We start from the raw sequence: 21,508 nt of genomic DNA, 5'->3' as shown, positions 1-21,508 counted from the left end.
GCCCCGGCCCCGGCGGCGTTCGGACCCCCCGCTCGGCCCTCCCCGGCGCGGCGGCACCCGTCCCCGGCCTCCCCTCGCGCGGCCCCGCCCGGTCTCCCTCCCCGCGGCGGCGCTCGGCCCCGCTCGGCCCTCCCCGGCGGCGCTCGGCCCCCCGCTCGGCCCCTCCCCCTCCCTCCCCGGCGGCGCTCGGCCCCCGCCCGGCCTCCCCGGCGGCGCCCGCCCCCTGCCCCGGCCCCTGCGCGCGGCGGCGCCCGCCCCTGCCCCGGCCCCTGCGCGTGGCGCTCGCCCGCCCCGCCCCTCGGCTCGGCCGGCCGTGGTGGCCCGGCGCCCTCCCGCGGCGCGGCGAGCCCCGCTCGCCCGCGCGCCCCCGCCCCCGGCTCGGCCGCCCCTGGCCGGTTCAACCGCCCCGGCCCCGGCTCGGCCGCCCGTTCCCCCATCCCAGCCTCGCCCGACCGCATCTTCGCTCGCCCGCGCTCGCGGTGATTATTTGTTAATTAGCGTGTTGCGTCGCGCGCTTCGCCGCGCGACGGATTTGTCTAAATTCAGATTCTATCTTGTGTTGCGTCGTGCGCTTCGTCGCGCGACGATCCATTTTTGTTTCAGGTTGTTTAAGGTGTAACGCCGCGTGTGTATTCACGCGACGTTCCACTTTGGACTCAGTTTAGCCGACGTATGCCGTCGTGCGCTTCGTCGCGCGACGCTTAACGTCTCCTCTTAACTAAGGCGAAGTGTCTCGTTGCGTGCTCGGTCGTGCGACGAGTCATTAACTTCTTAATTTGTTTTAGAGAGCTTTGTCGCGCGTCTCGCCGCGCGACCATCTTTTTATTTATCTCCACCTGCTTATAATAATTAGACATGAAACATGACTTTACTTTACGCTAAACATAGTGTCTACATTAAATTTCCTTCCATTAAGCGAGTGGTTAATTTATAATCATGTAACGTGATCGTTTCTCGACTGTCTTTTCCTCTTTCTCTCATAACCGTACTCGTGAGCCCGCGTGGAACGTCTGTTTACTTATTGCATTCTATTGTATGGTGTACTGTTCTTTTGTATTAAATATGTGGATGTATGTATGTTTGCGCTCGCATAGAGAACGATCCGGTTGAGGAGCCCGAGGAACTCGCAGGAGAAGCCCCTGAGCAGCAGTCGGTTGGTGGAGGCAAGTGTCCTTTGACCTATCTCTGTCCTATTCATTATTTAATTCACCTCCCGCTTTACACATTTATGCCTAAGGATTGACTAGCTTCTGTTATCCATATCCTTGTTTACCTATTTGGGTTGGATTATTACTGTTTAGCTCTATGCTATTGCTCAAACTCTAATCAATGAACATGATGAGATTATCTATGATACGCTGTTTTCCCTTCTCTTATTATGATGTTATACTTGTGGTCTTCAAGGGGGCTCGAGCAGTTTCTCGAGTGCCTCTCCGTAAGGACCTGTTCTATGGATGACCGCCCGGGAAAACAGTGCAACCATGAGGGTGGAATGGGATGCCCTTAGCTAAATAATTAGAGGATCCGGGGTGTAGTTCACTTAGCCATCGTGTCGTCAATGGGGCTCGGTGTATGCGGCTCGCTCTGCCAAGTTTGGGTTCGCCCCTTGGGGAGGAGTGCGGTGCATTTAGGAAACCTAACGGGTGGCTACAGCCTCGGGGAATCTTTGTAAAGGCTACATAGTGATGCCCTGCTGGGTCACCTTGGTAGTGATCAATGGAGAGTCATGATCTCCGGGCAGAATGGGAATCACAGCTTGTGGGTAAAGTGCACAACCTCTGCAGAGTGTTTGAAAACTGATATATCAGCCGTGCTCGCGGTTATGAGCGGCCAAGGGAGCTCCAGTGATTAGTGGTTCTTGATCAGAGATACTTTGGTACAGGTGGTTATGAGATCGATGGTTTTGGTTATGACTATGGTGCTGGTAAGTGGTATTCTTTCTGTTTGGAAAGGGTACAACGGGTTAATAACTTGGGTTAATGCTAAAACTTGGCTTTCTACTAGTAAGTAATAATCTGACCAACTAAAAGCAACTGCTTGACTTATCCCCACATACAGCTAGTCCACTACAGCAAAACAGGATACTTGCTGAGTATGTTGATGTGTACTCACCCTTGCTCTACACACCAAACCCCCCCATCCCCAGGTTGTCAGCATTGCAACCACTGCTCAGGCGAAGATGAAGCTGTGGAAGGAGACTTCCAGGAGTTCCAAGACTACGACGAGTTCTAGGTGTGGGTTAGCGGCAACCCCCCAGTCGGCTGCCTGTGAAGGCCGCGGTTATCTACGTTTCTTTTCCGCACTTTGATTTATTGTAAGAACTATATGGACGTCTCAGACGTATGATGTAATCGACTATTATTTCCCCTTTTAATACTATTTTGAGCACCGTGTGATGATGTCCATGTTATGTAACTGCTGTGTACGTGAATAACTGATCCTGGCACGTACATGGTTCGCATTCGGTTTGCCTTCTAAAACCGGGTGTGACAGGCACAGAGACCTATTATCACCCATGAATCTTGGCAAAAATAAATTTTACCTCACCTAAATCAGAGCTGTAGTGCAAAGTGACCTTCTACCCTCACTATTTGTCATTTTTACCCAAGGGTTATCTGAACTAATTCTAACCTCAAAAATTGTAGAATAAACTACAGAGATCAATGTTTACCCACTGTAATTTGTGTAACATTTTTGGAAAATTCTAAATTACCATGGTAGTTCAAGAGCCCCCAAAAATAAGCATAAATAAAGAGTAAAGGGGGATTGTGGAAGAAATTAAGATTATACAACTAAATCTCTCTAAGAGTCCCATAAAACATAAAGGAGATGATTAAAAGTTTTAAGTTCACTCAAGACCCTAAGATAAGTGTGTATGGAACACTTAAGGCACCATCCGATAAAGAAACCCTAGTGTACCCACTGTTCTCATAATGGTTTCACTATACATAGTATTTACTAAATTGGCATATCATTAATATACATGTATCTTATTCATTGCATTCGACATATTGTAATCTCGCTGACGGAGAGTACATCCTCGTTCCAAAGCAAGGAGTTGCTCAGGAGGTAGTCCAGGAGCCAGCACCAGAGCCTGCCATCGAGGATTTGCCTGCCACAGCTTTGGAAGGCAAGCCATGGTTTTATGCATAACCGTTTATATATGCTATTTTACTACACTTAATGTTTGTAGGCTTGTACTGTGCACTTAAGTGTAGGAGTTGCCTGAAACCCTAGTTGCATGAACTCAGGATTTCCTTTTGAGATGGATACTAGTATGCTAGGTCTAGTAGCTGCTTTGCTAATTAGGGATCTCGGTAGAAGTCGAGTGATTTTTCTAGCACTCGCGCGAGGTCAGGAATTGATTGTATCCATTTTTCTATATCGGAATGATGATGGTCTGTGGACACGGATCCATGGGGATGCGTGGTCTACGAGATGACATTAGAATAAGGATTATCGTGCGGATACCTGTGTCAAGCGTTTGAACGTACTAAGCACATGCCGAGAAATATGGTAAATCGGTAAGCCTGGTACCTGAGTGAACCTGGCAGCAGACTTTGCCCCTCACGCGACCTGAGACGTAGTCTCCCATTCCGGTTATGGTGGGTACAAGTGCGGTCACTACACGACGGCAGTCGGGGTCAGTGAGGCATTATACGCTAAGGCGGTGTGCCCTGTTCTGTTGACGGAGAATCGATGGGGACGGTTGATATGTGTGGGGACGGAGTGCCTCGCCACGTCATGTGTTTATGTTTACCTTGAAAGGTTTAAAAACTTGATTCAAATCGTCTGCTTCTTGTAGCTAATGAGACTGCTTGATCCATTGTACTGCATTGAGTAATTAGTGGAAATGAGGTGACTGGCCAAAGATTTTGATTGCAATAATGTTTGATACCATGTATGAATAGCTAGGCATTCATCTAGTCTAAAGGATTACACTAAAACTTGAAAAGCTAAAAATTGTTTTTCTTTTAGACTCAGCTAGTGCTTTTGGCAAACCAAACCCCTCAGCCAAACAGCTGCATTTCTAGAGGTAGAGGAGTAGACTCCTCACACCGGGTAAGTCTAGCTGAGTATTAGTATACTCAGTCTTACTTGTGGCATAATTTTACAGGTTCTCTGGAGGACATGGTTGCTGGATTGACTTGGCCGTCTACCTTGCCACCGGGTTGGACAGTCGAGTGGGACCCTACCTCAGCAGGAGAGGAGCAGGAGGAGTGATGGGCCAGGCTTCCCCATCCTCCCTTGTTTATCATTAGTTAATTTCCGTTGCATCCCGAACAATGATTACTACTTTGGCGAAACTTCGATGATGTTGTAATAACCTTAAGCACTTCTTTATTGTATGGTTTTATGCTTTATTGTATTTGCTCTGTGCCTCACCTTTGAGTGAGTACGTGGTACTTGATCCTGTTAGTGGCCTTGTTGGACTAGATCCGAGGGACTGACGTTTTACTCCTATTTAAGTGTGGTCTAGCCTCTAAGGTGGGACTTAGGCACTTAAGTTGGAATAATTCGGGTGGTTCCGCCACAGTTTTGTTGCAGTGACATCCTGCGAAACACTAAATGTTTTTATGAATTCTATGTGCGTGTGATGGTTGTATTTTAATATTTTATGAATAGGGCACTAGAACATGTCCTCGGTGCTGACAATTATAATCTCTTGTTCTCGAGTAAGTGCAAGCATGTTGCACCATCTTAAGTCATCGCCGACTTAAGCCGATCGATTCGTTAGTAGGGTATAGTGGTCACCCTGAGTCGAGTAAGCGCAAGCATGTTGCACCGTCTTAAGTCATCGTCAACTTAAGTCGGTTGCTCCGTTAGTAGGGTATAGTGGTCACCCTGAGTCGAGTAAGCGCGAGCATGTTGCACCATCTTAAGTTGTTGTCGACTTAAGATGATTGCTCCGTTAGTAGGGTATAGTGGTCACCCTAAATCGAGTAAGCACGAGCATGTTGCACCGTTTTAAGTCATCGCCGACTTAAGCCGATTGCTCCGTTAGTAGGGTATAGTGGTCACCCTAAATCGAGTAAGTGCGAGCATGTTGCACTGTCTTAAGTCGTCGCCGACTTAAGCCGATTGCTCCGTTAGTAGGGTATTGTGGCCACCCTAAATCGAGTGAGCGCGAGCATGTTGCACCATCTTAAGTCGTCACCGACTTAAGCTGATTGCTCCGTTAGTAGGGTATAGTGGTCATCCTAGGTCGAGTAAGCGTGTTGATTCTAGGTCCAATCGAATTGAAGTCAAGTGATAGTTAACAGTTTGAATGCCCTTGAAAATGAAAACGTTATTGATGATGTATTCTTCCATTATAGAGTACAATGTCGCTCTGATAGCTTTTGAGGCCTTGCTAAGGGTAAAACTTTCTAAGATGCTCTATGTTCCATGAATTCCCCACTTCCGCACCATCCATTTGAGTAAGCTGATATGATCCTAGCCGAGTGACCTCCGATATAATGAATGGCCCTTCCCATAGTGGTGACAACTTGTGTCGTCCTTCCCCCGTTAGAATTTGGCGAAGGACCAAGTCTCCCACTAAAAAGGATCGATGTCGTATAGCCTTATCATGATAGCGCCTCAAGGTCTGCTAGTATCTGACTGACTGAATTATTATGTTCAATCGCTCTTCTTCCAGCACATCAATATCCTCTAGCCTAGTAGCTTCTGCTTCAGCTATGCTTTTGAAGACCAGCCTTGGTGCCTGAAAGGGAAATGTACCCTTGGGACATTTCTATAAGATTTTGGTGATTAAGTGCTCCACACAAATGCTTTGAGTAATATTTGTGCTAAAGACTTAAGAAGTGCAAATCAAGAGTAAAGGTATGTTTCTAAGACTTAGTACATTGTTTTGGAGACTAATGTATTGTGTCTAAGTGCTAGAAACAGGAAAAGACCAATTTGGAAAAGACTTGGCTGAGCAGCCAAGACTCTGCGTAGTTTGGGTGCACCGGACTGTCCGGTGGTGCACCGTACAGTGTCCGGTGCGCCAGGCTGGCTCTGGCGAACTGGCTGCTCTCGGGTTTCAGCGGCGGCGTACGGCTATAAATCACCAGACTATCCGGTGGTGCACCGGACTGTCCGGTGAGCCAACAGTCGGTCGGGCCAACGGTCGGCCGCGTAATCCGCGTGCGACGCGTGGCAGAGCCAACGGTCAGAAGGGGGCACCGGATAGTGTCTGGTGTGTCAACGGCTCTGAATCTCCAACGGTCGGCTGCGCCAAAATAGGAAAGAAATCCGCACCGGACAGTGTCCGGTGGTGCACCGGACTGTCCGGTGCGCCAGGCGACAGAAGGCAAGAATTGCCTTCCTGGAATGCTCTCAACGGCTCCTAGCTACCTTGGGGCTATAAAAGGGACCTCTAGGCGCATGGAGGAGTACATAAAGCATTCTCTAAAAATTCCTAAGCACCAAGACTCTAATTCCGCGCATTTGATTCTTTGTGATAGCAACTAGAGCTCCATTTGAGTAGAGAACTCCTCGGGTTGTGTTGTGAGCTCGAGTTGTGACTTGTGTGCGTGTTTGTGCTCTGATTCTGTGTCTTGTGTGCGTTGCTCATCCCAGCCTTACTTCTGTGCTTCTTTGTGAACATCAAATTGTAAGGGCGAGAGGCTCCAAGTTGTGGAGATTCCTCACAAGCGGGATATAGTAAAACAAAGCAAAACACCGTGGTATTCAAGTGAGTCTTTGGACCGCTTGAGAGGGGTTGATTGCAACCCTCGTCCATTGGGACGCCACAACATGGAGTAGGCAAGTGTTGGACTTGGCCGAACCATGGGATAAACCACTGTGCATATCTGTGTTGATCTTCTTGTGGTTATCGTGTCTTGCAAGAACTCCTCTCTAGCCACTTGGCTTTATTGTGCTAACTCCTAATCAAGTTTTGTGGCATTAAGTTTCAAGTTTTTACAGGATCACCTATTCACCCCCCCTCTAGGTGCTCTCAATTGGTATCAGAGCCGTTCTCTTCACGAAGGGACTAATCGCCCGAAGAGATGGATCCTAAGGGAAAGGGGATGGTGGTCAACGATAAGGAGAAGGAGACCATTTTCAACGAGCCAAGGGATGACAAAGCTACTGACTCCGGCTCGAGTCAAAATAAGAAGGAAGGGAAGAAGAAGAGGCGCATCAAGAAGATCGTCTACTACGACGACAGCGACGAGTCCTCTTCTTCCCAAAAGGACAACGACGACAACGACCACGAGAAAAAGAAGACGGTTAACTCTAATTTTTCTTTCGATTATTCTCGTATTCCTCAAAGTACCAATGCTCATTTACTCTCCTCACTTGGTAAACCTCCTCACTTTGATGGAGAAGACTACGGATTTTGGAGTCACAAAATGCGTACAGAATGCCTTTCACTGCCAGATAATTTATTTTGTAGCTAGCAAGTGATCTGGAGAACAATGTACCGCCACATTAAGGTTTTAGTTTTGCACCGGTCTAGGTTATTAATTGGTTGGAGCTAGCAAAATTTGGAGTCAGTTCATCGATTTGGAGCCGAAGGCCCAGTACAAGGTGGAGAGTAGCAAAATGACAGTGTAGCAGCAGGCACAGAACCAGGAGAATTCCTTGTGACCTAGCACCATGTCGTGTTGCTATGCTTAATGATGTTTTGTAGTGTGGCCTGACATGGTTCGAGTTACACACTGGCCATATATGTAGTAGCTAGTATAGACATACTTGTGCTCACAAATTTTGGGTGAAGCAACTCATAGGTTGTTATTCTATTATTGTGATTGAGAATCATCATCAGTTGACCTAGTGTTGGGGAGAAGGATTGGTACAGGAAAGGTGTTTTAAATTTGTTGTTATTCTGCTAAAGCCTAATTGAAAGCTCCTTGATAGCTATGACAAAGGTCAGGTAAGGCAATTCTACAACCATAATTTGTAAATATGCTCAAATATCTGCTAGAATGTCATAGATATTAGATAGTTGCATCCTGTTTAGATCAAATGAATGAATCTATAAATAATTTTATACCAAGAAGCACACACTAAAGATCTAAATTCACTGAAATCATAGAATGCAGCTACCTTCTCTAGCTATTGATTGTTTCTTCCATTGATTGGACAACATCCTTGAGCAATGGCAGAATCACCATAGCCTTATAGAACAAAACCCTCCAAATCACATGCCCACTCCAGAAAACGAACCTAAACAGAAGATTTTTCCATTATTTTCAAAAACAAAGCAATTAAAAAGCATTAAGAAAACAAGTTAATTTAAAGTATGTAAACATGAGCTAGGAAGCACAAGAACATATTTGTTAAGAAAAAATGCTAAACCTAAGGTGCATGTCAGGAACTCGTCATATGTTCTGTTCAGACACATTTTTTTATGTAGCACTCCCGCAATCAGTGCATAGATTGGACTCAGTGGAGTTTTCTCTCAACCAACCAAACAATTAATGGAACAACGAATTCCAGTCGAGGAATGACTGAATGAGAATATTTTACTGTATACCAAATGAGGGGGTTTTATTGTATGGATAGTTGAGCAGCATAAACTTCTTGACTAAGTACTTTCAATGCACCAAATAACTCATCAACATACAACTATTAGAAACATGTAAAGATCATCTATATTTTCCCAAATATAATAACCAACACCACCTCATGAAGATGATACATTATTTGAAAATGCAGTAAACATTACAAAAATGAAAACCATGAACATGTTCCCTGGTGGTTTATGTATTTATAGTTCCACATACACTTCCCTTTCAATAATATACACATTATAATCCTTATTGACTGAACTGAGAAGCTTTTGCCTATTTTAAGGATAGGTAAAGCTGTGAAGAGGGGGGACCAAAACAAACAACCCTAGAACATACACACAGACAGGAATCTAAGCATGATTGGAGACATGAATGGTAGCATACCCCGAAGCTCCATCTCTAAGTTCTTGAGATACAAGTTTGTGTTTTGGAACTTCTCATCTACCTCTTGCGTATTCTTTTCAGATTTCTCATTCAACTCCATCTCTCTTTCAGTGGGATTCTGGAAAAATAAAAACTGTTTGTCATCCTAAGGCCAAACGAATCACAAACCTTTGTTGCTGAATCTGGATCTAGCAGGCCACCAAGACGGAACCCTGACGTCCACCGGTCCCCTAGCTTCTTCTTTGGAGCTGACGGCTAGGCGGTCGCGGTCGGGCTCATCTTAGCATCCCTGGACTCTGCCTCGGGCTCATCTTGGCATCCCTGTTTATATTTATAAAAAACAATAGTAAAGATATAAAAAGATCGCTCCATGAACAAGTAGGCAACATGTGCTTTGGATCGGAATGGCAATTAGTTGTCTTGCAGCACAGGGGAAAGCTCTTGGCTCCCCTTGGAAACAGCCTTTGATAAGAACCATCATCTCCAAAAGCACAAGAAAAAAAATCTCAGGACTTGTTTTTTTGCAGATAAAATATAAAATATACAGGGAAAAATTGTAAAAACTTGCATTCCACCAACTCAAACAGCAACGACACAAAGCAAGATCTACGCTTTCTGCTTGTTCTTTTAGTAATTGTATATAAGTCAAATAAAGAAGTTCATAATGGTAAGGTACCAACAATATAGAAGGATTATGTCATGTACCTTCTTGGGCACATGATGGAGCAAAGGTGCAAGTGTGTAATCATCTCTTGATACGCACACTCATCCATCTCTATCACCTGAATAACCCGACTTAGCTGGTCCTGGAACCTAGAGTTCAGAGAAGAATGGCACAAATCATTAGTACAAAATGAAGTATCAAAATATGAAATGAATGCACTTTAAATATGGAAATATCAGTAAAATCAATTGAACAAGAGATTTCAAGTATTTTGCAAGTAGGTATATTACCTCTACATGGCAATGCACATTAATACCATGTTACCTAGACGGTATTTTACAAAAGCAATTAATATCAAAGTAAACAAATCAAGTAATGTCAGTAAAATCTATTGAAGAAGAGTTTTTACTCCTATTTTCTTTCTACCCAGGGAGTCTAAGAAATTATCAACAGACGTTGGCTCAAATAGAGCATCTGGACCTAGCTCAGAAACTGGGGGTACGAATTTAGACTACAAATATAATATTATTTTTTCCATTCTAAGCATGTATTTTTCAAGTAGGTAGATTACTTCTACATGCCAATGCACATTACCATGTTACCTGAATGGTCTTAATAGCCAGATCTATATGCTCGTTATTGCCCTATCATCATCTATTTAATGAAGTCACCCTAATTACACACACATTCTAGAAACATGCAAGGTTCCTTAGCTCGATACAATACATACATATCATTAAATTGGAATGCAACACCCTTTTAGGGGAAAGGTCGCAACAATTTGTAAATATATATTTTGCAAGTATAGAAATCTGGCATCTCAATTTAACTAAATAAGAAAGGCAAATCAACGACAGTATACATAATCCAAAAAAACAAGCGATTGAAAGACACTCGAGTAAGGAGCGTACCTCTAGTGTAACAACATGGTCCATTATGTGTGACCTCATTGCAGTGTAGTCCATAGAATCAACCTTCTTTGGAATCAGTTTGTCATCCCAAGTAATAAAGCAGAGGTCACCATCCAAATCGCCCCCGAAGCATCCATTAGGATGAGGCCTAATTAATTTGAAGGTTTCAAGTAAGGATAGTGCAAGCATTAACACCAATCCAAATGGCTAACTGTAAGCTACACAACTGGATATTAACATAATATGGATATCATTGCTAACAAAGACAAATATAGTGTCTCAATTCAGTAGACAGGTTGCTTCATAGGCATGGACAGAGAAATTGAAAGCCACGTTCTGAGATAGTATTTTTTAGCTTCAGAATAGAAATCATACATTTCCCCTCTCCGAGGAAATTGTAAAGCCCAAAATGTGTATAAGGAAAAATAATAATATAAATAAATACATGTATTTTTCATGAAAGCGTTTTTTTAAATTATTTAATTTCCTTTTTGTGCATACGCACTTAAGAGAAGTAAAGTAGTCAAATAACAAATAAATAAATATAGAAAAATGCATATCATGCTGGAATTCTTGTATTGGTGCAATCGTACTCAAATTTTGAGACAAGTTAAGTTTGAAAAGTAGAGTTTGAAAATAGAAAAAAAGGAAAAAAATATATACACTATATATATATATATATTATAAATAAATAATAGGCGTTATCTTCATATGAGTATTTTTATTGAATATTGGGAAACCTTAAGTTCAAACAGAATTTGAATTTGAATTGGAGTCTTAAATTTGGAAAGGAAAATAAAATCAGAAAAAAAAGAACAAACGAAACAACCACATGGGCCGGTTTTCCTCTGCTCGGCCCACTTACCACTCCGCGCAGCCCACTGCCCACCTGGTCTCCTGCGCGTGGGTCCCAGCTGACGGTGTTATCTTCTTCCCCTAAACGATCTCCAACCAAATGTGCGACTTCCACGGGCGCCTCAACCAAACTCCGCCCGGATTTCTCGCCGTGAACCAGCAACATTCACTCGGACTTGCCCCTCCTGTGCATAAAAGCCGATGCTATGCGGCTTCCTCCTCCTGCAGCCCGGTGCGCTGAACGCCATCTCTAGAACACGCGCGCCCCCTCTCTGCTCTCAGACCCGACGCCTGGCGTGCCAACACCGCGCGCCCCATCTACTACCTCCCTCGCTGTCCGGGTCGCCGTGGGATGGGGCTCCATGCGGCTATTTAGACGGAGCTTTACCCCTCATCCGCCCCGTACCACCGCCCGGGCAATCGTTCACCAGTGTGCGCGGAGAGGAAGAAGTCGTTGGTGAACTGCGCTCACGGAATCGAGCTCGGCTGCAACGCAAGACCTCTAGGTCGTCGCTGGGAGTCTCACTGCATCACCGATGGTGCGCACGCGACTGTTGGGGGGGGAAATCGTCTACTGGAGCAGCAAATTGGTCACCGGAGACATAGATGACCGCCGCTCCGCACGTCGGCATGGGCTGCTCCCCGCCGTGAAACTCGTCGGGTGGTTGGGGGCGCCGTGACTGGACTCTCCCCTTCCAAACCGTGGGTGATATAAATTCCCCAGTGCACCCAACCCTCAACCCTGGGTCTAGAATTCTATCCTCGCTGTAGTCACCACGGGGCTGGGTTAGCGTGGAGCCGTGCTGTGATCCGCTGTCGCCATTGATTCGTGCTGTGTCCGCTGCTCTGGGCATGTCGTCGATCCGCCTGGGTCGAAGCGTCGGGCGAAACCGGTGGCATCGTGGGTAGCGGTGGGCGTCCCATGTCGATTGCTCGCGTGGGGAGAGCTCGATTTCTCGTCGGAGCCACAGATCCGTGGTGAAGCCGTCGGGTCACGCGGGCTGCCCTCTTCCAGTTGCTGTAACAGGTAAGAAACTCATTAAAACAATTGGCGGTAGCCTAATCTTCGTTTGGGACCTATGAGTATTAAGAATCGGGCATCGGGGCGCGTGAATCGCAGTCACCGGCGTCTGCGCCGCCGTTAGCTTGGGGGCGCTGCCGCTACAGGGCATCCGGTTGGGGAAGAATGAAGCCAATCGTTGATCGTGGAGTGGACGCTCCAGATTAGACGGGAGAGTACCCTTTCGCGGGATCGATCTGGGCCACTGATCTGTTAACCGGCGGATCTTGTTGGATCTCATTTCATAAAATCGTGACCGTAGGATTAGGATCTTGCGGCCAGGATCGCGTACCGTTTCGGGTGGGTCAGAATCTAATCCTAACCCTAGGATTTTGATCTGGCAGCTGGTGTTAGCTCCTACCCCTTCGCCGCGGTTATTTTTCTAAAGAGCCCCTAGGATTATTCAAAAACAACCCGCGGTCCTCTGAGTACTATTCGTTGTGTCTCGGTAAACTTACGCCAGAACCCCTGCACTCTCTGGAAAATGTCGCCCAGTCCAGAACCCGTTTAAAATGTATAAATGAATTAGCAAATGTATTTTTAATACAAAAACAATTCCTAGAAATTAGTTAATTCATAGAAAATTTATATGAACTCCAAATTACCTCATTCTAGTTCCTAAAATTTTATAATATTATCCTTTATCATTTAGTGCCTTTGTTTAACCATGAAACTTGAATTAAAATTGCTCAATTGAATTAATCTATTCTAGGTGCTAAATGATTTCAGAAATTCATAACTCAATATCCGTAGCTCTGAATTTAGTGGTTCTTGTTTCTACGATCTTGTAGCAACGCGTAGATTATTATTACGTAGTTTATTCTTATGTTTGGTGTGATGTTAATTTTGTATATACCATGTTTGTCTGTATTGCTACGTTTAGCAGTGAGGACACGTGTCACCTGAAGATCATCCTGGTACCTGGAATCTCAAGTCACAGGCAAGTTGTGCCCTTCATCACTTCTTTTACCCACTCATGTTCTAATTAATCATAATGATCTGCATAGGTTAATTTTGATGGGACCTAATAGATTACCCTAGTTTGTCTATCTTTATGCCTTGTTTACCACTGAACTTTTTGGGTAGTACTTGCTAGTGCTATATGTGGTTTTGGGCATTGAGATACACATTATTCATGATTATGCTTTTTGTTATCCGTTGTTATTTACTGTTCATGTCAAGATCATTAATGTTAATTGGAACATAGAGCTTAACTTGAGAAACACGTGCCACCACAAGGGTTTATGGACGCCCTTGGCTGATTAATTAGGAAAGCTAGTGGAGGACTACCTTACCCGAAAGGGGCAAGGGCAGTAGGGGGGTGGTCAGTGTAGGGAGGTCCTTGCTTGATTTTGCTGCGATGGCGGTCAGGCAAGAACCCTGCATTGGAGCTTCCCATAAACTGTAGCGGGTTTTCTGAAGCTAGTGGAACTTTGTAAAGGCCTCGTAGTGTTACCCTGCCTCGCCTCCTCGGTAGAGGTGTATGGGAAGTCGCGATCCCTCGGCAGATGGGTAACATGACTTATGGGTAAAGGGTACCACCTCTGCAGAGTGTAAAACTGGTATACTAGCCGAGCTCACGGTCATGAGCAGCTCAGGACTCTCTGATGATTAATTTATGGAACTAAATTCAATTTGTCATATGCATTGCATAGCAGGTGATGTTGTTACTTTTGTTCTACTACTTAATTGGGTTGGTATTTACTTATACTTAGTAATTGCTAATAAAATTTTGACCAACTTTAAAAGCAATGCTCAGCTCTAACCATCCTCTTTGGTAAGCCTTACACTTCACGTGAGCTCCCACCTTTAGCGAGTTCATGCACATTATTCCCCACAACTTGTTGAGCGATGAACGTATGTGAGCTCACTCTTGCTGTCTCACACCCCCCCCACACAGGTCAAGAACAGGTACCGCAGGATGAGGCGCATGGAGGATGCTGCGATGAGTTCGTGAGAGAGATCTAGGCCGTCGTCTCCCAGTCAACTTTGGGTTGCTGGACCGTTGTCTCCTTATAATGTAATTATTTATTTATTTTGTACAGAACTCCTATTATGTAGTAAAGATGTGACATTCGATCCTGTGCCATGAATCATCATATGTGTGAGACTTGGTCCCAGCACACCTAGTGATTATGTTCGCACCCGGGTTTTGGACCCCTAAAATCCGGGTGTGACAGAAGTGGTATCAGAGCAATGTTGACTGTAGGATGAAACCTAGATAGAACTGGACAACCAATACTTCCTTACCTTTGCCACTCTGATTCTATCTAAACTTTTTTTAATCTTTTCTCATCTATTTCCGCTTTACTCTGATTACTCTTACATTTTCTCTTCTAAAGACAAAAGTGGATTTCGCACTTTAAAATCCTGTACCTAAAATGACCTTTAAGAATAGGAGACCTACTCTTAGGAACAAAAAAAACTATTCTTATAAGTATTTATATGCTTGATTGTTTGTTCTTGTGATACATGTCTGATTTGGATCTTTGATTGAGTGTGATGAGTTGTGGAGTAATGTCCACAATTACATCTACATCTACATATATAAAAAAATGCTTATAAAAGTAACTAGGTAAACTAGATTATCAATCATTAAAGTATCTAGCCTAACAATATCCATCTCATCTTAAAAGATTCTATCCTACACTCATATATCCATTCTATCTCAAAAGATCCTAACATATCCTCATAATATATGTCCTACCCTAGTAGATCTATCTAACCTAAACTAGTCTAATCTAGTCATATCCAATCTAATCTAGATGCTATTTAATCTAATATGATCTAATCTAGAGTGAGTTACTTAATGCCGGTACAGAAGACAAGGCATACTCCTAACTCACTTAAGCCTAAATTGGTGACTGGGATTAACTCAGGCCATACCCAACAATTTGACATACATCATAGGTTACATAACCTATCCAAACCATTCAGAAGCAAAACAACCCAACCAGATTCTGACTAATCTCATAGCCACCTACTAAACTAGCTGCTCCACCTACTACTTTGTCTTAACTACATGTCCCTAATTCGGATAACAACTTCCAGAACGAAATCGAAGATGATCGACCTCATCAAATCAAGGAAGGATAGAAGTCAAACTCAACCTTCAAATACATTACCACCCAGCACAGAGTTCTTTGTCACCATAAACTTTCTTACCTCTGCCTATTCTTGTCCTAACCTATCCATCTTTTATCCCACATAATAAGTAGTTGAATACCTATGCTCTCCCAATCACCCACAATCGACTATAAAAAAAGTCTATGGATTTTTGAACCAATTATAGACTAAAAAAACTAAATTACAAACCAATCCTTCTGTATCCCTTTTCTTACAAATCTCGGGGACGAGATTTCTATTAAGGGGGTAGGATTTGTAAAGCCCAAAATGTGTATAAGGAAAAATAATAAAATAAATAAATACATGTATTTTTCATGAAAGCGTTTTTTTAAATTATTTAATTTCCTTTTTGTGCATACACACTTAAGAGAAGTAAAGTAGTCAAATAACAAATAAATAAATATAGAAAAATGCATATCATGCTGGAATTCTTGTATTGGTGCAATCGTACTCAAATTTTGAGACAAGTTAAGTTTGAAAAGTAGAGTTTGAAAATAGAAAAAAGGAAAAAATATATACACTATAAATATATATATATTATAAATAAATAATAGGCGTTATCTTCATATGAGTATTTTTATTGAATATTGGGAAACCTTAAGTTCAAACAGAATTTGAATTTGAATTGGAGTCTTAAATTTGGAAAGGAAAATAAAATCAGAAAAAAAAAGAACAAACAAAACAACCACCTGGGCCGGTTTTCCTCTGCTCGGCCCACTTACCACTCCGCGCAGCCCACTGCCCACCTGGTCTCCTGCGCGTGGGTCCCAGCTGACAGTATTATCTTCTTCCCCTAAACGATCTCCAACCAAATGTACGACTTCCACGGGCGCCTCAACCAAACTCCGCCCGGATTTCTCGCCGTGAACCAGCAACATTCACTCGGACTTGCCCCTCCTGTGCATAAAAGCCGATGCTATGCGGCTTCCTCCTCCTGCAGCTCGGTGCGCTGAACGCCATCTCTAGAACACGCGCGCCCCCTCTCTGCTCTCAGACCCGACGCCTGGCGTGCCAACACCGCGCGCCCCATCTACTACCTCCCTCGCTGTCCGGGTCGCCGTGGGATGGGGCTCCATGCGGCTATTTAGACGGAGCTTTTCCCCTCATCCGCCCCGTATCACCGCCCGGGCAATCGTTCAGCAGTGTGCGCGGAGAGGAAGAAGTCGTTGGTGAACTGCGCTCACGGAATCGAGCTCGGCTGCAACGCAAGACCTCTGGGTCGTCGCTGGGAGTCTCACTGCATCACCGGTGGTGCGCGCGCGACTGTTGGGGGGGAATCGTCTACTGGAGCAGCAAATTGGTCACCGGAGACATAGATGACCGCCGCTCCGCACGTTGCCATGGGCTGCTCCCCGCCGTGAAACTCGTCGGGTGGTTGGGGGCGCCGTGACTGGACTCTCCCCTTCCACGCCGCGGGTGATATTAATTCCCAAGTGCACCCAACACTCAACCCTGGGTCTAGAATTCTATCCTCGCTGTAGTCACCACGCGGGCTGGGTTAGCGTGGAGCCGTGCTGTGATCCGTTGTCGCCATTGATTCGTGCTGCGTCCGCTGCTCTGGGCATGTCGTCGATCCGCCTGGGTCGAAGCGTCGGGCGAAACCGGTGGCATCGTGGGTAGCGGTGGGCGTCCCATGCCGATTGCTCGCGTGGGGAGAGCTCGATTTCTCGTCGGAGCCACAGATCCGTGGTGAAGCCGTCGGGTCACGCGGGCTGCCCTCTTCCAGTTGCTGTGACAGGTAAGAAACTCATTAAAACAATTGGCGGTAGCCTAATCTTCGTTTGGGACCTATCGGTATTAAGAATCGGGCATCGGGGCGCGTGAATCGCAGTCACCGGCGTCTACGCCGCCGTTAGCTTGGGGGCGCTGCCGCTACAGGGCATCCGGTTGGGGAAGAATGAAGCCAATCGTTGATCGTGGAGTGGACGCTCCAGATTAGACGGGAGAGTACCCTTTCGCGGGATCGATCTGGGCCACTGATCTGTTAACCGGCGGATCTTGTTGGATCTCATTTCATAAAATCGTGACCGTAGGATTAGGATCTTGCGGCCGGGATCGCGTACCGTTTCGGGTGGGTCAGAATCTAATCCTAACCCTAGGATTTTGATCTGGCGGCTGGTGTTAGCTCCTACCCCTTCGCCGCGGTTATTTTTCTAAAGAGCCCCTAGGATTATTCAAAAACAACCCGCGGTCCTCTGAGTACTATTCGTTGTGTCTCGGTAAACTTACGCCAGAACCCCTGCACTCTCTAGAAAATGTCGCCCAGTCCAGAACCCGTTTAAAATGTATAAATGAATTAGCAAATGTATTTTTAATACAAAAACAATTCCTAGAACTTAGTTAATTCATAGAAAATTTATATGAACTCCAAATTACCTCATTCCAGTTCCTAAAATTTTATAATATTATCCTTTATCATTTAGTGCCTTTGTTTAACCATGAAACTTGAATTAAAATTGCTCAATTGAATTAATCTATTCTAGGTGCTAAATGATTTCAGAAATTCATAACTCAATATCCGTAGCTCTGAATTTAGTGGTTCTTGTTTCTACGATCTTGTAGCAACGCGTAGATTATTATTACGTAGTTTATTCTTATGTTTGGTGTGATGTTAATTTTGTATATACCATGTTTGTCTGTATTGCTACGTTTAGCAGTGAGGACACGTGTCACCTGAAGATCATCCTGGTACCTGGAATCTCAAGTCCCAGGCAAGTTGTGCCCTTGATCACTTCTTTTACCCACTCATGTTCTAATTAATCATAATGATCTGCATAGGTTAATTTTGATGGGACCTAATAGATTACCCTAGTTTGTCTATCTTTATGCCTTGTTTACCACTGAACTTTTTGGGTAGTACTTGCTAGTGCTATATGTGGTTTTGGGCATTGAGATACACATTATTCATGATTATGCTTTTTGTTATCCGTTGTTATTTACTGTTCATGTCAAGATCATTAATGTTAATTGGAACATAGAGCTTAACTTGAGAAACACGTGCCACCACAAGGGTTTATGGACGCCCTTGGCTGATTAATTAGGAAAGCTAGTGGAGGACTACCTTACCCGAAAGGGGCAAGGGCAGTAGGGGGGTGGTCAGTGTAGGGAGGTCCTTGCTTGATTTTGCTGCGATGGCGGTCAGGCAAGAACCCTGCATTGGAGCTTCCCATAAACTGTAGCGGGTTTTCTGAAGCTAGTGGAACTTTGTAAAGGCCTCGTAGTGTTACCCTGCCTCGCCTCCTCGGTAGAGGTGTATGGGAAGTCGCGATCCCTCGGCAGATGGGTAACATGACTTGTGGGTAAAGGGTACCACCTCTGCAGAGTGTAAAACTGGTATACTAGCCGAGCTCACGGTCATGAGCAGCTCAGGACTCTGATGATTAATTTATGGAACTAAATTCAATTTGTCATATGCATTGCATCGCAGGTGATGTTGTTACTTTTGTTCTACTACTTAATTGGGTTGGTATTTACTTATACTTAGTAATTGCTAATAAAATTTTGACCAACTTTAAAAGCAATGCTCAGCTCTAACCATCCTCTTTGGTAAGCCTTACACTTCACGTGAGCTCCCACCTTTGGCGAGTTCATGCACATTATTCCCCACAACTTGTTGAGCGATGAACGTATGTGAGCTCACTCTTGCTGTCTCACACCCCCCCCCCACACAAGTCAAGAACAGGTACCGCAGGATGAGGCGCATGGAGGATGATGTGATGAGTTCGTGAGAGAGATCTAGGTCGTCGTCTCCCAGTCAACTTTGGGTTGCTGGACCGTTGTCTCCTTATAATGTAATTATTTATTTATTTTGTACAGAACTCCTATTATGTAGTAAAGATGTGACATTCGATCCTGTGCCATGAATCATCATATGTGTGAGACTTGGTCCCAGCACACCTAGTGATTATGTTCGCACCCGGGTTTTGGACCCCTAAAATCCGGGTGTGACAGAAATACAACACACAATCAATATGACCCCTAACATCCAATCTAGGGTCATATACAACTTCAAGTACTCTGACATCACCAGGATGGAGACATCCAACCCTACAGTTATGTGCGTGAGTAGGCGACGGCCAGAAACTAACCATCCCTGCCTATACCAAACATCGAGCTAGACTGTAGATAGGTGCGCCCCAAGAAGACCCCCAATATGCCATGTCACCTGCGCCAACGCGTCCTCCAGGATGTTGCGCCTCCACTGGGCCGGGAACGTGGCCTCACAGGGAAGACGGAGGTCACCTTCTTCGAACACCGGCACCCAGGCCGCCCCGAATCCAGGCCGTCACGGCTCACTGGCTTGCCACCGCCGCCCCGGCTATCTACGGGATGCCAAGGTAGCGCGCGAGGGGCCCAAGAGCGGGAGGAAGCAAACACATGGGAAAGATGGAGCGAGGGAGGCGATGATCCGCGCGCGGGTGGCTGTGAAGTAACCCTAGCGAGCCGGCGACCAGGATTGAGGGGAAGCGGGGTCAGGTGTGGGGAGAGGAGGAAAGGATGGAGACTCACCTGAACGTGGAGCCGTGTGTCCGTGACGGTGGTGGGGACCAAGCAGGCCGCCGGTAGACGCTTAAGCCGCCAGCGAGCGCGAGGGGAAGCGGGAGGCGGCGTGGGACAGTGGGAGTGGGAAGCAGGTGGGGGAGAGAGAGGTCGTGGGGAGCGGACCTGAGCATAGCTCAACACAATTTGATAATAAATTCGGGTCCGCCACGGGTCGGTGCGAGACAGGCGGAACAGCCGCCGAACGCGGAGAGCGCTCGGAATCAGTTCAGGTTTTAAGGAACCTGATGGTAACATGCTCACAAACCTTCATGGCATCTCCAGGATTGATTGTGGTGAGATGTGCTGTCTGGATTACGAGCAGGAAATTCGGCATTCTTCAGTTTCATGTTCTTCTACGAATCAACACCACTGAGATGATTTGCAGTAGTGAAAAACAAACCGGATCTGAAGATGAAGCAACTGAGCGGTGTCCCGATAGGGTGCCCGTAAGGGCGCCTTATGTCTGCTTGTAGAAATGCATCGCGCACTTAGAGGAATAATGCCCAGTTTCAGGTTGAAAAAGGTACAACGCTCAGGAAATGGATAGCAGACTCAAACCAATAGTAGTATATATAATCAACCCAAGGAAAAAAGTATAATCGTTTACATAAGAAATCTGGTCAACAATATTTGATTACCTAGGTTATCTTAAGTAATACAACAAAATGACCTATACTTTGTCTGTTCACTCAGTTCCTTATACCAGTATCACAATAAAATAATCTAGAGGAATGAGAGAACTGAAACATGGAGGAAATGATATCAATCATGATTCATCACTTATACCATACCAACCTCGTCATCATCTGATTCACCCTCTTCTGAATCAACAAAGTCTTCGTCACTTTCATCGTCGTTAGTGCCACAATCCTTTGTTTCCTCCAAGCTAACTTTTGGTTTAGGGGATTTTGTAGCAGCAGGCTTCTTCACACCACATTTACTTCCTTCACTTTTATCATCTGAATGTAAAAAATGTTAATCGAGTGTTTCAAGGATTCAAGTGGGAGGTCATATATTATCTAATCTGGTGAGTTCAGTCACATATACAATGAGGATATGAGATAAATAGCACCATAAACTAAATATGTGTATCTATGAAGCAGTCATAATGCACAGAGAGAAATGCAATATTAACTCTTAAACAAAAATGTTATGTAGAACAAGGATATATACCATCTGCGTTTGGGAATAATGAAATAGCCTGTGGAACCTCCTCATCAGATTCATCATCTGAAACATCAATCGCCATATTACTTATGCCAAGTGATAAAAAACATTAGGGATGTTCAATACTAAAAGAAGAGGAGCATTACCTTTGTTGGGGACTTGTTCTCAAATGCTATGAGTTAAGAACAAGGCAACACAGAGAATGTTAAACGTTAAAGTCCTTCGTCCTTCGAAGCATTATATCCCTTTGAGAGATAATGATTTTCGGACGAAGGTTGTGAAGGACGTACCTTCG

The 21,508-nt window shown here is 44.9% G+C and overlaps 1 protein-coding gene and 1 non-coding gene across 2 annotated transcripts; both read right to left on the bottom strand.

Moving 5' to 3' along the window:
- Positions 1-9,280: 9,280 nt before the first annotated feature.
- Positions 9,281-9,377, bottom strand: LOC111589631 (small nucleolar RNA Z119). The gene has a single exon (XR_004850986.1). It is a non-coding gene; the product is annotated as a small nucleolar RNA Z119 (small nucleolar RNA).
- An 11,383-nt stretch (positions 9,378-20,760) lies between these two features.
- Positions 20,761-21,295, bottom strand: LOC103630986 (uncharacterized). Its single transcript, XM_020539475.1, has 2 exons — positions 21,220-21,295; positions 20,761-21,005 (listed from the first exon to the last, which is right to left on the bottom strand). The coding sequence occupies exons 1-2, from the start codon at positions 21,293-21,295 to the stop codon at positions 20,827-20,829; spliced, it is 255 nt and encodes an 84-aa protein (XP_020395064.1). The 3' UTR covers positions 20,761-20,826.
- Between the last annotated feature and the right edge of the window lie 213 nt (positions 21,296-21,508).

The sequence above is a fragment of the Zea mays genome, chromosome 6 (assembly GCF_902167145.1).
Source record: "Zea mays cultivar B73 chromosome 6, Zm-B73-REFERENCE-NAM-5.0, whole genome shotgun sequence".
NCBI classification, from domain to species: domain Eukaryota; kingdom Viridiplantae; phylum Streptophyta; class Magnoliopsida; order Poales; family Poaceae; genus Zea; species Zea mays.
Note: the sequence above shows the minus strand (reverse complement) of the source record. Positions and strands in the feature narration are given on the sequence as shown.

Coding starts and splice junctions, on each gene's coding strand:
- LOC103630986 (XM_020539475.1), bottom strand. CDS start 21,295: ATGGCGATTGATGTTTCAGATGATGAATCTGATGAGGAGGTTCCACAG. Junction 21,006..21,219: donor ATTATTCCCAAACGCAGATG/GTATATATCCTT, acceptor TTTTACATTCAG/ATGATAAAAGTGAAGGAAGT.